The sequence below is a fragment of the Piliocolobus tephrosceles genome, chromosome 20, assembly GCF_002776525.5.
Source record: "Piliocolobus tephrosceles isolate RC106 chromosome 20, ASM277652v3, whole genome shotgun sequence".
NCBI classification, from domain to species: Eukaryota; Metazoa; Chordata; class Mammalia; order Primates; family Cercopithecidae; genus Piliocolobus; species Piliocolobus tephrosceles.
Window position 1 is genome coordinate 9,967,463 of NC_045453.1, and position 17,580 is coordinate 9,985,042.

General features: G+C 46.1%; 1 protein-coding gene across 1 annotated transcript in view; it reads right to left on the minus strand.

Moving 5' to 3' along the window:
* The window catches only part of MROH8 (maestro heat like repeat family member 8), an 84,092-nt gene that overhangs the window by 5,279 nt on the left and 61,233 nt on the right, over nt 1-17,580 (minus strand). Inside the window, exons 15-22 of the mRNA XM_023227999.2 lie at nt 14,782-14,919; nt 14,387-14,501; nt 13,588-13,728; nt 8,649-8,813; nt 7,465-7,620; nt 5,768-5,890; nt 3,381-3,480; nt 1,999-2,064 (exon numbers count right to left, since the gene is read on the minus strand). Coding sequence (XP_023083767.1) covers nt 1,999-2,064; nt 3,381-3,480; nt 5,768-5,890; nt 7,465-7,620; nt 8,649-8,813; nt 13,588-13,728; nt 14,387-14,501; nt 14,782-14,919 — 1,004 coding nt within the window. The remainder of the gene's footprint in view (nt 1-1,998; nt 2,065-3,380; nt 3,481-5,767; nt 5,891-7,464; nt 7,621-8,648; nt 8,814-13,587; nt 13,729-14,386; nt 14,502-14,781; nt 14,920-17,580) is intronic.

The following is a 17,580-nucleotide window of genomic DNA, read 5'->3' on the forward strand; positions in this document are numbered from 1 at the left end:
TAAGGTGATCCACCTGCCTCGGCCTCCCAAAGTGCTGGGATTACAGGCGTGAGCCACCACACCCGGCCATGTTCCACAGAACATGAAATGTTAATCACATATGGTTCATTCTAATCTATATGCACATAATTATATATATTTTCTAGATCTTTCATAAGATAACTTTTGAATGGAAAAGGAAGTTTCGTCCCCCTTTTAGATTAGAAAATAATTTCCTTTTATTTGAACAGAATCAGCCATGTAGAATCCTATCCCTTGGAATAACCTACCTTCCTCCCTCCCTCCTCTCCCTCCCTCCCTCCCTTCTCTCCCTCCCTCCCTCCCTCCTCTCTTCCTCTCTTCCTCTCTTTCTCTCTTTGACGGAATCTTACTCTGTCACCCAGGCTGGAATGCAGTGGTGCAATCTCGGCTCACTGAAGCCTTGACCTCCTGGGCTCAAACAATGTTCCCGCTTTGGCCTCCTGAGTAGCTGGAACCACAGGCACATACCACCACATCGACTAATTTTTTTTTTTTTTTTTTAATAGAGGCCAGGTGCAGTGGCTCATGCCTGTAATCCTGGCACTTTGGGAGGCTGAGGCAGGTGGATCACCTGAAGTAAGAAGTTCGAGAACAGCCTGGACAACATGGAGAAACCTGTCTCTACTAAAAATACAAAAATTAGCCAGGCATGGTGGCGGGCACCTGTAATCCCAGCTACCTGGGAGACTGAGGCATGAGAATCACTTGAAACCAGGAGGTGGAGGCTGCAGTGAGCTAAGATCGCACCACTGCACTCCAGCCTCGGCAACAGAGTGAGACTCCATCTCAAAAAAAAAGAAGAAAAAAAAAATATATATATATATATACACATATGGAGAGAGAGAGAGAGACGGGGTCTCACTATGTTGCCCAGGCTGGTCTTGAACTCCTGGGCTCAAGTAATCCTTCCACCTCAGCCTCCCTAAGTGCTGGAATTACAGGTGTGAGCCATTGCACCCAGCCTCCGTTCTTTGCTTCTGATATCTGTGAGGAAGTGGGAGACCTTAGAGAAAAGTGGCATGATCTTTCTTAAATAAACTTTAGCTCCTAGCCGTTTCACCAGTTATGTTTTTATTTTATAAGTAATGAATTGCTCAGGATTTTGATTAGATTCTACAAGTAATAATTTTGGATTGTAAGACAGCATCATATGGCATTTTCTAATGGTAGGACTACTTCTTAGTGGGAATAAAGAATGCTTGTTTTGGCCGGGTGCAGTGGCTCATGCCTGTAATCCCAGCACTTTGGGAGGCTGAGGTGCGTGGATCACTTGAGGCCAAGAGTTCGAGACCAGCCTGACCAATATGGTGAAACCCCATCTCTACTAAAAATACAAAAATTAGCAGGGCGTGGTGGCGCGTGCCTATAATCCCAGCTACTCAGGAGGCTGAGGCAGGAGAATCACTTGAACCCAGGAGGTGGAGGTTGCAGTGAGCCGATATCAGGCTACTGCACTCCAGACTGTGCGACAGAGCAAGACTCCGTCTCGAAAGAAAAAAAAAGAATGCCTGTGTCTCAGAAAAGGGGATTTGAAAGAAAAACATTAAAGAAAAAAATTAAAGAAAAATGTGACTATAAAACATCTCTATTGCCAAGTCCTACCTACGTTACAGGACAACTGCTTATAGAAAATAGTGCTGCAGTCATCTCTGTGGTACTTGTGAGGAATCATCATAATTTACTAAGATAGTATTTCTAGGTAATGTCTTATTTGCTGACAGACAGGCTCAGGAACTGTCCCCAAGACTCATCAAAGCTAGTTTCCAGATAAACAGGGCCATGTCCTTTCCTAAAGGGGAAACTGGACTGGAATGGGACTGTCATTCAGCTGAAATCACCAATAGCATTCCTGCTACAAAAGCCAGGTTTTCTAGAGCTCAGGGTCTCAGCTCTGCTATAAAGCCTTCCCACAGCGGCTGCCTCTGATACCTTCCAAAATATGGGTACACCCCAAATTCAAGGACTGTTATCACTTACCATCCTCTATCCGGTCAGTACCCATCCTCCTGAGCTCATTGTGATCCATGTACTTCGATAAAAGGCCTAAAGGCAGGATAAAGTCAATGAGTACTGTGATCTGGCTTTTGCTCTTGGAAATGAATATCTAAAAATTTTTCTTATCATTAAGACATCTAAGCAGCTGGTGGAATCGGCCTTCTGATAATTAGGCCGATTCCAAAAAACTGGGCTTCCATGTGCCTGGTGGTTACCTATAGGTAGCAGAGCCCCTTTTTCCAAGGTCATCTTCATAAAGAATGGGGATACTTGGCCGTGTGCAGTGACTCACAGCCGGGTACGGTGACTAACGCCCGTGATCCCAGCACTTTGGGAGGCTGAGGAAGGAAGACTGCTTGAGCCCAGGAGTTTAAGACCAGTCTGGGCAATGTAGCAAGACCCTGTCTCTTTAAAAAAAAAAAAAAAAAATCAGCTGCGCATGGTGGCACAGGCCTATAGTCCCAGCTACTCAAGAGGCTGAGGGAGGCAGGAGGATTGCTTGAGCCCAGGATGTCGAGGCTGCAGCGAGCCATGATCACGCCACTGTGCTTCAACGTGGGCAACAAAGTGAGACCTTGTCTCAAACCACCACCCCTGCCCACACATATAAAACCCCTACACCATACATACATAAAAATGGGGATACTGACTGGGTGTGGTGGCTTACGCTTATAATCCCAGCACTTTGGGAAGCTGAGGCAGGTGGATCACCTGAGGTCTGGAGTTCGAGACTAGCCTGGCCAACACGGTGAAATCCCATCTTTACTAAAAACACAAAAATTAGGCCAGACACAGTGGCTCATGCCTGTAATCCCAGCACTCTGGGAGGCCAAGGTGGGTGGATTACCTGAGGTCAGGAGTTCGAGACCAGCCTGGCCAACATGGTGATACCCTGTCTCTACTAAAAGTTACAAAAATTAGCAGGGTGTGGTGGCAGGCAGCTTAATCCCAGCTACTTGGGAGGCAAAGGCAGGAGAATTGTTTGAACCCGGGAGGCAGAGGTTGCAGTGAGCCGAGATCAAGCCATTGCATTCAAACCTGGGGGACAAGAGCGAGACTTCTCTCAAAAATAAAAATAATAATAATAATAAAATTAGCCAGGTATGGTGGCAGATGCCTGTAATCCCAGCTACTCAGGAGGCTGAGGCAGGAGAATCACATGAACCCGGAAGGTGGAGGTGGCCGTGAACTCAGATCATGCCACTGCACTCCAACCTGGGTGACAGAGTGAGACTCCTCAAAAAAAAAAAAAAAACAGGAAGGAAGGAAGGAAGGAAAAGAAAAAAAGAAGGGATGCTTGCCAACACAATTTGGGAAAGTATAGGACAAAAGTGACTATAGGAATGAAAGGACTTTCTTTGTACCTACAAACAAGACTGCTGATCTTCTGATGGGAAGTTTTGGATTCCTGGAGTACATCAGTGTTTGTTCTAGGATGTTAATTTTCCCCTTGCACTTTTTTTCCTAAGTGGGGAAAGAAGTAGTATAAAGTAATGAAGCAGCAGCACTCTTTTGATCAGACTTACCATAGTTTCTGGGGTCAGAGACTCTATCAGAAAGAGTACAGTAGTGTTTGAAATAACTACAGTTGCTGAATGAGTATTATACCAGAATAACAAGTCCCTAGACCAAGTTATTCTAAATCCTGTGAATGTCCCTTGCTTGCACCCACTCATGCCATATATTGTGCCTGCAATGTTTCTAAAGCCATCTTGACTTCTCTGTATTTAAGTCTTTGTTCTTTAAGCTTCACCTTGAATTCTGCCTCCCTATGAGCTTGTCCCTGACTGCTTGCCTGCCTGACCTAACCTTGCTCTGAGCATTTTGCAGGTATTCCTCTCCTGGCACACACTTTTTTACATCGAGGTTTTATCTCCTTTGCTAGCTTGTAGGCTCCCTTCAGGAAGTTTTTTTTTTTTTTTTTCTTCAGAAGGAGCCTTAATCTGTTACCCAGGCTGGAGTGCAGTGGCGCAGTCTTGGCTCACTACAACCTCCACCTCCCGGGTTCAAGCGATTCTCCTGCCTCAGCCTCCCGAGTAGCTGGGACTATAGGTGCCCGCTCCCAAGCCCAGCTAATTTTCTTTTTTGTATTTTTGGTAGAGACGGGGTTTTACCATATTGGCCAGGCTGGTCTCGAATTCCTGACCTTGTGATCCGCCCGCCTCGGCCTCCCAAAGTCCTGGGATTACAGGTGTGAGCCACTGCACCTGGCCCCCTCAGAAAGTTTTAATCCTCGGGTTCTCTATGGCCTGTCCTGGCTTTTGGGTGAATGAAGGTACCTCTCAGTGGATATTGTATAGGGATGGCACCTCAAGAATAGGAGGGGGAGGCTGGGTGTGGTGGCTTATGCCTGTAATCCCAGCACTTTGGGAGGTGGAGCTGTGTGGATCACCTGAGGTCAGGAGTTCCAGACCAGCCTGACCAACATGGCAAAACCCCAGCTCTACTAAAAAAATACAAAACTTAGCCAGACATGGTGGTGCGAGCCTGTAATCCCAGCTACTTGGGAGGCCAAGGCCTGGGCAACTGAGTGAGACTCTGTTTCAAAAAATAAATAAATAAGAGGGGGAAAATAGGATTTATTTTGATAGAACTTAGGGCATAATTAACATGGACAACTTGTAGTTGACAGCACCAAATTTCCTTCTGTAAATGCTGTCATCAGTGCATCAGCTATAGGTTTGGGTGCAGATCAAAAAGATAATCCCTAATGGAATCCCCGACACAAGGGCACTGCAAGTCTGATCAGAGAAAGCTTCTGTGGGTCCTAAAGAGGTGATATATATGGAAGACTCCTGGGAACAGTCAGTCATTCCTAAGGTCTGCTAGGTGGTTCTAGGGCCAGCTTCTAGAAAACCATGGATGGGCTTGTGGAGGCTGCCCAGGCTCAAGCTTGACTCTGAGATCAGCCACAGTAGCTTCTGTGGAGTTCATGAAGAGAAATGACACCATCTGGGTCCTGGCAGAACAAGTGGCATGCTGCCATCATGCTGCATGGCCATACTGCATGGCAGCCCTTGCTTGGGACTCCCTGGACATGCCCTGATGGACAGTAAAACAATCTGTTCTAGTCAAGGAAAGGATTCAAGATAGTTATAAAAGCAATATATAACTCCATTTCAATTCAGTCCATAAGTAACTTTTTCAGCATCAACCTGACCTTGTATCCTCTGACCCATGTTAGAAGGGCTCCTAAGAGTCCATCAGTCTTTTCGTGACTAAGGGTAGCAATCGAAACTAAATTTGTGACTCAGGTGGGAGGAAACTATAGAAACACAGATCCACAATAAAAAACAGGTCATAGGCTGGGCGCGGTGGCTCACGCACGTAATCCCAGCACTTTCGGAGGCCAAGGCGTGCAGATCACAAGGTCAGGAGATTGAGACCATCCTGGCTAACATAGTGAAACCCCATCTCTACTAAAAATACAAAAAATTAGCTGGGCACGGTGGCGGGTGCCTGTAGTCCCAGCTACTCGGGAGGCTGAGGCAGGAGAATGGCGTGAACCCGGGAGGCAGAGCTTGCAGTGAGCTGAGATCACGCCACTGCACTTCAGCCTGGGCGACAGAGCCAGACTCTGTCTTAAAAAAAAAAAAAAAAAAAAAACACTGCTCAAAGATATCAACTGCTGATGTGAAAAGAAATGGGAAATATTTATTGTATGCCATGTTCTGTCATTAAACAGTGTGTCAGAAGAAAATAGGTCTCTCAGTATGTTAAAGGGTTAACAAAGCCATTATTGCTCACATACAAAGAATCTGCAGATTGTTCCTGCTTCAGTAGGTTTGACGTGCCAGGGATCTTTAGAGTACACTTCTTGGGGCAGCTTCCACTTCAGGAACTGGGCACATATAGTTAGGACTCGCCTGCTCTCCTGTGAAAGAGATGATCATAGATCAGCATTTTGAAACGTTTTTATTTTTTTGAGACGGAATCTCATGCTGTTGCCCAGGCTGGACTACAGTGGTGCCATCTCGGCTCACTGCAACCTCCATCTCCCAGGTTCAAGCGATTCTCTTCCCTCAGCCTCCTGAGTAGCTGGGATTACAGGTGCCCACCACCACGCCTGGTTAATTTTTGTATTTTTAGTAGAGACAGGGTTTTGTCATGTTGGCCAGGCTGGTCTTGAACTCCTGACCTCGGGTGATCCACCCACCCTGGCCTCCCAAAGTGCTGGGATTACAGATGTGAATCACCATGCCCAGTCTCATTTTTAAACAGAGGTAATCTTTCTTCAATAAAACTAGTACTAAAGTGCAATATGAAAAGCTGATAAAAGAGAGGAGAAGGGCAGAAAGGAACTAGAATCCTGCCCTGCTCCTCCTCCTCCAATTTCCCCAAATAGTCCTTACATGGAATCTACAAAAACCTTAGGGTTCTGGGGAGGACGTAGAAACCACTGGTGCTGGGCTAAAGTGACAGCTTGTAGATGCAATCCCTAGACGAGAGGTTTGGGCAGGAATTCCCATTACCGTGTGCCCTAGAGATGAAGCGCCCACCTCCACTTAACTGTTCCTATGCCATTTTTCTGTCACTCTACAAAGGAAGTGCAGCTCCTGACTTCTGTCCTTGTGGCATCTCTGGGTTGGAAAGAAGGAACTCCAGAGGACTGATCTCTTCCTGATCCACATCCTTGAGCAAAATTTAGCAAGTGGGTCTGTTTTCTAGTTCGTTGTTCTCAGAATGCCACCCATGCACCACGCAACACCTCTGATGAATCTCCAAGCCAGTATTTTATCTCAGGTCCACTAGATGTTTGGGCCATAAGAATTCCTTTGGCTACTGATGGGCATATAAATTACTTCAGCCACTATATTTAGTGATTTATAAATATCTAATAAAAAGTTAAAGACACCTAGATATTCTACTTCTGGGTTTATGCCCTCAAGAAACTCTCATATGCGTGCACAAGGAAATAGGTAAAATAACTGCAGCACTGTAATAATGAAAAATTGAAATGTCAGGCCAGGTGCGGAGGCTCATGCTTGTAATCCCAGCACTTTGGGAGGCCAAGGCAGGTGGATCACTTGAGGTCAGGAGTTTGAGACCAGCCTGGCCAACATGGCGAAACCCCATCTCTACTAAAGATACAAAAATTAGCCAGGCATGGTCGTGGGCAGCTGGGAGGCTGAGGCAGGAGAACTGCTTGAACCCAGGAGGTGGAGGTTGCAGTGAGCTGAGATCACACTGCTGCACTCCAGCCTGGGTGACAGAGACCCTGTCTCAAAAATATATATGTGTGTGTGTATATATACATACATATACACACACACACACACAGACACACACATATACACACACACATATACTACACACACATACACACACACACACACACATATATATATATACACATATATATATATATATGAATGCTTCTTGTCTTTGCAGAGTTGGCTCTGGATTTGAAGTTATTGAGGGATGAGAGACCCTGACAGTAGGCATCACCTCAGCTACTGCATCATTTTCATCCTGAGAATACAGAAGTAGTGGGACCAAGCTGTCCAGGACTTGTTTCTCTACACTCTTCTTATCTGGGTTTTTTACAGACTTTATGGCAGCTCCAAAGAGAGTCATGGAAAAATGATGAACATCAGGTCTCACCTAGGAAGGCAGTAGACAAAGGGAAGTGACTCACTGAATGTGTGCATGCTTAGCTTGTAAGAACTTGGGAGGGGTTGAAAAGCCAGTCCTGATATGACGCTATTTAGCTGTATGTAGCTGAGGGCAAGAAATAAAATATACATGCACACAGGCCAGACGCAGTGGCTCATGCCTGTAATCCCAGTACTTTGGGAGGCTGAGGTGGGCAGATCACTTGAGGTCAGGAGTTCAAGACCAGCCTGGCCAATATGGGGAAACCCCGTCTCCACTAAAAATACAAAAGCTAGCCGGGCGTGGTGACGCATGCCTGTAGTCCTAGCTACTCGGGAGGCTGAGGCAGGAGAATCACTTGAACCTGGGAGGCGGAGGTTGCAGTGGACCAAGATCACACCATTGCACTCCAGCCTGGGCAACAGAGCAAGCCTCCATCTCCCTCCCTCTCTATATATATATGGACACAGTAAGACTTGCTGCTTTGGCACTACTTGTTTTCTCACTCTACAAGTGAGAGATGCACACAGTCTCACCTGTAGTCAGCAAACCTTGTGCCTGGTACAGGCAGGAACCATTCACATAGGCTGTTTCGCGGAAATTTGAAATCCCAGCCTTGGTATGTTTTACACTTCCAAGGATGCTGGTCACTGTGCTCCATGTATTTCCTCTTGAGAAATATATGGGATTTGGGACAGGGACATAAATATCATCCACCATCTTGACCCAGTTCTGATAGTTCTTGAAGGGAAAGACAATGTTTTCTCCTTCCCCATCACAAAGCAGGGTAGTACCTTAGCAAGTTTCTAGGTTCAGTTTTTTTTTTGTTGTGGTGGTTGTTAAATCTGAAAAACAATAACATCTGCCCTATCAACATCACAGGTTACCTGGAAGGGTCTTAAGAGAGCAGGTTTGAAATGCTCTGAAAGTAAAAGTCCTATACCAAGTAGAGTGTATTTATTACTGTACCAACTTCTGTTTGCTGTTATGTCCGTTACCCTCCTCCTAGGAAAGTCTCTCCTCTCTGATTATCTTACATCACCAAATAAGGAGAACAGGGTCCTCATTATGGCAGCCAGGGTAGTGAAATCCATTGTTCTAACAAGTTGCAGGAGTATCTGGATGGCTGACAGAACGATCTTCTTATCGGTTTCACGCAAGCTGTCTACGATGTACGGCAACAGGCTCTTGATGTCTTCTCTCTGTGTGGCCAAAGGGAGCACATCAGCTTTTCTCCTGATTGCACGTCACCTGGTACCAAAGGGGGTGCTCCCCATCTTTACTCAGTACCTAGTGCTCACTGATTTTTGTTAGGGCTGGCAGATCCAGAAGGGAGAAGAAGGGGATATGATGGCCCTCTCTCACTACTAGCGGGTCTGATACATAGAGGTGGGGCAGAGCTGCTTTCAGTTGCCTCAAGGGCAAAAGTGGGACTAGGCAGGGAAGGTCTAGGGCTATGGACTTGGGCTCAGGTAAGGAAGAGAGCTCTGCTAACAAGGGAAAGTGGAACAGGTAGCTCAGGCCACGGTGAGCTCCCAAACATACAAGGTATCCAAACAGAGGCTCAAAGATCCTGATATGGTTTGGCTCTGTGTCCCCACCTAAATTTCATCTTGAATTATAATTCCCACATGTAGAGGGAGGGACTTGGTGGGAAGTGATTGGCTCATGAGGGTGGCATCTCCCAAGCTGTTCTCATGATAGTGAGGGAGGTCTCAGGAGATCTGAAGGTTTTAAAGTGGCAGTTTTGGCTGGGGGTGGTGGCTCATGCCTGTAATCCCAGCACTTTGGGAGGCCAAGGCAGGTGAATCACTCGAGATCAGGAGTTCCAGACCATTCTGGCAATATGGCAAAACCCCATCTCTACTAAAAATACAAAAATTAGGTCCGGCGCGGTGGCTCACGCCTGTAATCCCAGCACTTTGAGAAGCCGAGGCGGGTGAATCACCTGAGATCAGGAGTTGCCTGACCAACATGGCAAAACCCTCTCTCAACTAAAAATACAAAAATTAGCCAGGCATGGTGGCACATACCTGTAATCCCAGGTACTCAGGAGGCTGAGACAGGAGAATTGCTTGAACCTGGCAGACGAAGGTTGCAGTGAGCCGAGATCGCACCATTGCACTCCAGCCTGGGTAACAAGAGCAAAACTCTGTCTCCAAAAAAAAAAAAAAAGCCTGGCATGGTGGTGCATGCCTGTGGTCCCAGCTACTCAGGAGGCTGAGGCAGGAGAATTGCTATAGCTTGAACTCGGATGGCGGAGGTTGCAGTGAACCAAGATCACACCACTGCACTCCACCCTAGGTGACACAGCGAGACTCAGTCTCAAAAAAATAAAATAAAATAAAATAAAATAAAAGTAGCAGTTTCCCCTGCTTTCTGTCTCTCTCCTGCTCTGCCATTGTGAAGATGTATCTGCTTCCCCTTTGCCTTCCGCCACGATTTTAAGTTTCCTGAGGCCTCCCTAGCGGTGCGGAATTGTGAGTCTAGTAAACCTCCTTTGTTTACAAATTACCCAGTCTCAGGGAGTATCTTTATAGCAGTGTGAAAACGGATCCCCGGGCAGGAATTCAAGCAGAATTTGACTGAGGACTTAAGGGTTCTTCTCATTCTGAAAAGGGATTCTGCTCTTCTGAAACTACTGAAAGGAAGCAGTCTCAGGATTATGAACTTTAAACACACACATGAAAAAGTAAGTAGAATATAAACATAAGTTAGGAAGTCAATTTTTTAAAAAAAGAAAAAGTAGAATAAAGCAATAGGTATTAATGTATCCAATCAACCAGAATTAACATACATTGACATTTGTCATTTTTGCTTCAGAAATATATATATATTTTAAGGCAGGTGTCGCTCTGTCATTCAGGCCGGAGTGCAGTGGTGCTTGGCTCACTACAACCTCTGCCTCACGAGTTTAAGCAATTCTCCTGCCTCAGCCTCCCAACTAGCTGGGACTATAGGCATATGCTACCGTGGCTAATTTTTGCATTTTTAGTAGAGATGGGGTTTCACTTTGTTGGCCAGGTTGGTCTCAAACTCCTGACATCAGGTGATCTGCTCGCCTTGGCCTCCCGAAGTGCTGGGATTACAGGCACGAGCCACTGCACCTGGTCCCAAATATTTTTAAATAAAATATTTGGTGAAGTGGCTCGTGCCTGTAATCCCAGCTACTCTGGAGGCTGAGGTAAGAGGACTGCTTAAGGCCAGGAGTTCAAGGCTGCAGTGAGCCATGATCATGTCACTGTACTCTAGCCTGGGCAACAGAGCAGGACCCTGTCTCTAAAAAAAAAAAAAAGGAAAAATAGGCCAGGCGCGGTGGCTCATGCCTGTAATCCTAGCATTTTGGGAGGCGGAGACAGGCGGATCATGAGGTTGAGACCATCCTGGCTAACACATGAAACCCCATCTCTAGTAAAAATACAAAAAATTAGCCAGGCGTGGTGGTAGGTGCACGTCGTCCCGGCTACTTGGCAGGCTGAGGCAGGAGAATGGCATGAACCTGAGAGGCAGAGCCTTGCAGTGAGCCGAGATCGCGCCATTGCACTCCAGCCTGGGTGACAGAGCCAGACTCCGTCTCAAAAAAAATAAATAAATAAAATAAAATAAAAATAAATAAACAAATAAATAAAATAGAACTCCAGGCCACCTGTGGTGGCTCACACCTGTAATCCCAGCACTTTGGAAGGGTGAGGCAGGCGGATCGCTTGAAGTCAGGAATTCGAGACCAGCCTGGCCAACATGGTGAAACCCTGTCCCTACTAAAACATACAAAAATTAGCCAGGCGTAATGGCAGATGCCTGTAGTCCCAGGTACTTGGAAAGCTGGGACTTGGAGACTTGGAGAATCGCTTGAATCCAGGAGGCAGAGGTTGCGGTGAGCCAAGATTATGCCAATGTACTCTAGCCTGGGTGACAAAGAGAGTCCCTGTCTCAAAAAAAAACAAAAAAAAAAAAAAAAAAAAAAACAAAAAAAGAAAGAAAGAAAAAAAAAGAAAAAAAAAAAAAGAAAAAGAAATAGAACTCCAGTGACAAAACTGAAGCTTCAGAAATTCCTCATGTCTTCTGGCTTAGGCTTAGTTTTCTCATCAGGCCTATGGAAGATGAGCTTTCCTCCAACATGAATGTCAGGGATCTTTTTTTTATATGACAAGCATCTTGGGAGCATATCAATGGTCTTTTCAATCTACTCCATGGGGCAACATGGTACAAGGCATAAAACAATACCTAAATGCTGGCTCAAGCCTGTAATCCCAGCACTTTGGGAGGCCGAGACGGGCGGATCACGAGGTCAGGAGATTGAGACCATCCTGGCTAACACGGTGAAACCCCGTCTCTACTAAAAAAATACAAAAAACTAGCCGGGCAAGGTGGTGGGCGCCTATAGTCCCAGCTACTCCGGAGGCTGAGGCAGGAGAATGGCGTAAACCCGGGAGGCAGAGCTTGCAGTGAGCTGAGATCCGGCCACTGCACTCCAGCCCAGGCGACAGAGCAAGACTTCGTCTCAAAAAAAACAAAAACAAAAACAAAAAAACAATACCTAAATGCTGTCCAGGTGGTTGTGATAATGCGTATACCTCCCATGCAAATTGCAGCTATCAACTATTATGAATATATATGATTTGGATTTTTTATTTATTTCATCTAATTCCATTAACTTTTTTTTTCTTTTTTTTTGTGGGACAGAGTTTCGCTCTTGTTGCCCAGGCTGGAGTGCAATGGTGCAATCTCTGTTCACTGCAACCTTCGCTTCCCAGGTTCAAATGATTTTCCTGCCTCAGCCTCCCGAGTAGCTGGGATTATAGGCATGCGCCACCATGCTTGGCTAATTTTTGTATTTTTAGCAGAGATGGGGTTTCTCCATGTTGGTTAGGCTGGTCTTGAACTCTCGCCCTCAGGTGATTCACCCGCCTTGGCTCCCAAAGTGTTGGGATTATAGGATTATAGGCGTGAGCCACCGCGTCTGGCCTAACTTTTTTTTTTTTTTTCTGAGATGGAGTCTTGCTCTGGAGCAAGACTGGAGTGCAGTGGCGCCATCTCGGCTCACTGCAACCTCCGCCTCCCGGGTTCACACGATTCTCCTACCTCAGTCTACTGAGCAGCTGGAATTACAGGCGTGCGCCACCATGCCCGGCTAATTTTTGTATTTTTAGTAGAGACAGGGTTTCACCATGTTGGCCGGGCTAGTCTCAAACTCCTCACCATGTGATCCACCTGCCGCGGCTTCCCAAAGTGCTGTGATTACAGGCGTGAGCCATCGTGCCCGGCCAATTTCATTAATTTTTAAATAGACACTAATTGCCTATTTCTTAGGCATAAAATTTTAAATGATACAAAAGGATGTGCAGGCAAAAAGACCCTCTCCCACCTACTCCTGTCCCCAGGCTACCCAACTGTCCTCAGCTGTTTTCAGTTTCTTAGGTACTGTTTTGGGTGATTTATTTGTATCTTAGGAATCAGTGGTCTGGGCCAGGAGCTGTGGCTCACACCTGTAATCCCAATATTTTGGGAGGCCGAGGTAGGCAGACCACTTGAGCCCAGGAGTTTGAGAGTAGCCCTGGCAACACAGTGAAACTCTGTCTCTACCAAAATTTTAAAAATCAGCTGGGCATAGTGGCATGCGCCTGTGGTCCTTGCTACTCAGGAGGCTGAGGCAGGAGGATCACTTGAGTCCGGGAGGTTGAAGCTGTAGCGTGCAGTGATGGTGTCACTGAACTCCAGCCTGGGCAACAAAGCAAGACCCTATCTCAAAAAAAGAAAAAAAAAAAGAAGAAAAGAAAGAAGAGAGAGAGAAAGAAAGAGAGAATGAGAGAAAGAAAGAAAGAGAAAAGAAAGAGAAGGAAAGGAAGAAAGGAAGGAAAGAAAGAAAGGAAGGAAGAAAAAGAAAGAGAAAGCAAGCAAGAAAGCAAACAACCGAGAAAGAAAAGACAAGACAGGACAAGAAAAGAAAAGAATCCATGGTCTGGGGGCCCCTCCTACCATCTCCTGGTGTCCAATAAGATTATACAGTCCCCTCAAGCCGAGCATTCTAAAGAGATGATTTCCATCTTGTAGCCAGTCTTTCAAGCGGGCAACAGAGTATATGCTGGGCAGTCTCTTGGCCACTGGACTCCGGAGAAGCTGAAAGAACCCAGAGATCAGCCAAAAAAATGATCTTTCTTTCATGTGGGGAACTACCTTCCTACCAATGCTAAAGTATATATTTTCCTTTTAAATCTCTACAATACAGAACATACAGGATATTTATTTACCCTATAGGTACACAAGGACTACTGAATTATGCATGTGTGGAAAGAAGAATTTTGAGAGGCTTGAATCTGAAAATTCTTTCTTTTTTGTGTTTTTTTTGTTTTGTTTTTCTGAGATGGAGTCTCACTCTGTTGCCCAGGCTGGAGTGCAGTGGTGTGATCTTGGCTTACTGCAACCTCTGCCTCCTGGGTTCAAGCGATTCTCGTGCCTCAGCCTCCCGAGTAGCTGAGATTACAGGAGCCTGTCACCAAGCCTAGCTAATTATTTTGTATTTTTAGTACAGACAGGGTTTCACCATGTTGGCCAGGTTAGTTCTGAACTCCTGAACTCAGGTGATCTGCCTGCTTCAGCTTCCCAAAGTGCTGGGATTACAGGTGTGAGCCACCGTGCCCAGCCTTGAATCTGAAAATTATTTCTATCTTACTGTTGAAACAGATCCCAACATGCCACTAACTCGAAGTAGCCTAGGAAAGCAGGGATTGCTGCTTTGTAAGCTTCCTGAATCCAGCTTCTAAAGAATGAGTCTTACCTCCACAAAAACGCCTGCAGATGTGAGTTTATGTTTATCATTCCCTCGGTTAAGAAAAGGCACTAATAAGTACATGACCTTCTGGGCAAGGAGCCGATTTCTTTCCAGCAATGCACTGCAAAACACAACACCAACAGAATGACTCTCAGATATGCTCCCATCCAGAGGGCATTGTCTCAGGGCTGGGGACCCTCTGGAAGTTCTTGCCCAGCTACAGGACAGTACATGGTAGGGCCAGGACCTCTGAAAAATTTGCCTAGCATTATGGATATTTGCCCACCCTCTTATAAGGAGGTTATTCAACCTTAGCTGCTGTGATAACTAGAAGGGAAATAAATACCCAAAACAATGCTGATTTAGAACAGGTGGGTGTGTGCATGACAAGGAAGCCTCACTTGGCAAGGAGAAATACTCCCTGAAGATGGCAATCTTTTCCTCCCAGGAGAGCCCATCCTTTATTCTTTTCCATGATGTTGAATTCCTGCAAGCAGCATGTTCTGAGGAGGAGAGTCTTTGTAGCCTGCATGGCAAAGCTAAATCAAACAAAAACAGCGTGGGTGATTTGAGTAGGTCCCTCCAACTGCCCAGCACACAATCACCCTATTCTCACTGAGGAGGGCCATGCATTGACAACTACTGGACTGTACTTCTCTCCTTCCCAGACTGCCCAAAAGACTCTTCTCTTTTTTCTTTTACTTTCTTCTTCTTCTTCTTCTTCTTTTTTTTTTGAGATGGAGGCTTGCTCTGTTGCCCAGGCTGGAGTGCAGTGGTGAGATCTTGGCTTGCTGCAACCTCCGCCTCCCTGGTTCAAGCAATTCTCCTGCCTCAGTGTCCTGAGTAGCTGGGATTATAGGCGCACGCCATCACACCCAGCCAATTTTTGTATTTTTAGTAGAGAAGGGGTTTCACCATGTTGGTCAGGCTGGTCTCAAATTCCTGACCTCAGATGATATGCCCGTCTCGGCCTCCCAAAGTGTTGGAATTACAGGCGTGAGCCACCACGCCCGGCCTACTTTCAAGACTAGTCAAGTGCAGTAGTGAGACCAAAAGAGTCTTTTTTTTTTTTTCTTTTTGAGACGGAGTCTTGCTCTGTCGCCCTGGCTGGAGTGCAGTGGCCAGATCTCAGCTCACTGCAAGCTCTGCCTCCCGGGTTCACGCCATTCTCCTGCCTCAGCCTCCCGAGTAGCTGGGACTACAGGCACCCGCCACCACGCCTGGCTAGTTTTTTGTATTTTTTTTTTTAGTAGAGATGGGGTTTCACCGTGTTCGCCAGGATGGTCTCGATCTCCTGACCTCGTGATCCGCCCGTCTCGGCCTCCCAAAGTGCTGGGATTACAGGCTTGAGCCACCGCGCCCAGCCAACCAAAAGAGTCTTACTTGTAAGGCCCTTTACACAAGATCTCAGCATACAGAAATCTAACTAGGTCTCATTTCCCCAGGGTTTAGAAGGAAATCTATGATAAAAGAAATGATCTGGGATGCTAAACAGACACACACTGCTTTTTTTTTTTTTACAGCTTTACTGAGATACAATTTACCCCACACAATTTATCTCCACTGTTTTTATTATTTATTTATTTATTGAGACAGGGTCTTGTTCTGTCACCCAAACTGGAGGGTAAGTGTGCCATCGTGGCTCACTGCAGCCTTGAGCTCCTGTGCTCAAGTGATCCTCCTGCCTCCGCGTCCAGAGTAGCTGTAATTACAGGCACGTGCCATCAGGCTCCGATAATTTAAGAAAAAAAATTGTTTTGAGACAGGGTCTTGTTCTGTCACCCAGGCTGGAGTGCAGTGGCGCGATTTCTGCTCACTGCAGTCTCAATCTCCTAGGCTCAAGCAATCTTCCCACCTCAGCCTCCCGAGTAGTTGGGACCACAAGTGTGTGCCAACATGCTTGGCTAATTTTTGTAGAGACAGGGTTTCACCACGTTGCCCGGGCTGGTCCTGAACTCCTGAGCTTAAGTAGTCCTCCTGCCTCAGACTCCCAAAGTGTTAGAATTACACATGTGGGCCACTGCACCCAGCCTAAAAATTTGTTGTAGAGACAGGGTCTTGCCCTGTTGCCTAGGCTGTTCTTAAACTCCTAGCTTCAAATGATCCTCCTGCCTTGGCCTACCAAAGTGCTGGGATTACAGGAATGAGCCATTGTGCCTGGCCCTCCACTGTCTTTAAAAGCTACTTACTGAACTGTTATCCCGTACCTAGCATCAGAGAATCTTAAAGCTGGAAGGAGCCTGAGCAACACAGTGAGACCCCTTCTCTACAAAAAATAAAAATAATTAGCTGGGCATGGTGGCAGGCAACTGTGGTTCAGCTACGCAGGAGGTTGAGGTGGGAGGATCACGTGAGCCCAGGATGTTGAGGCTGCAGTGAGCCATGATCATGCCACTGCACTCCAGCCTGGGTAACAGACAGTGCCCCTGTCTCAAAAAATAAAACAAAATAATAAATAAAGCTGGAAGGGTCCTTCAAGATCACTTTGCCTGACCTTTTCATTTATAGATAAGGAAACGGAGGCACAGAACAATAGATTTGCTCAGGGTATAGAACTAGTTGAATGGATGAATGAGAACTGCACTAGAACTCAGGTCTACTGACTTAGTCTGGTGTTCTTAAATATGTCACATTATAGTACTTTCTCTGAAAGAAATCCATGTACCATAGCAACACTAAAAAACTTCTTTATTATTATTATTATTTTTTTTTTAGACAAAATCTCGCTCTGTTGCCCAGGCTGGAGTACAATGGCGTGATCTTGGCTCACTGCAATCTCTGTCTCCTGGGTTCAAGTGATTCTCCTGCTTCAGCCTCCTGAGTAGCTGGGATTACAGGCATGTGCCACTACGTCCAGCTAATTTTTGTATTTTTAGTAGAGACAGGGTTTCACCATGTTGGCCAAGCTGGTCTCAAACTCCTGACCTCAGGTGATCCACCTGCCTCAGCCTCCCAAAGTGCTGGGATTACAGGCATGAGCCACCACACCCAACCAACAACACTAAGAAATTTCTACTGAGACTAATGGAACTTAAAAATCTCTCTCCAGCTGGGCACAGTGTCTCACGCCTGTAATCCCAGCACTTTGGGAGGCCAAGACGGGTGGATCACGAGGTTAGGAGACTGAGATCATCCTGGCTAACAAGGTGAAACCCTGTCTCTACTAAAAATACAAAAAATTAGCTGGGCATGGTGGCGGG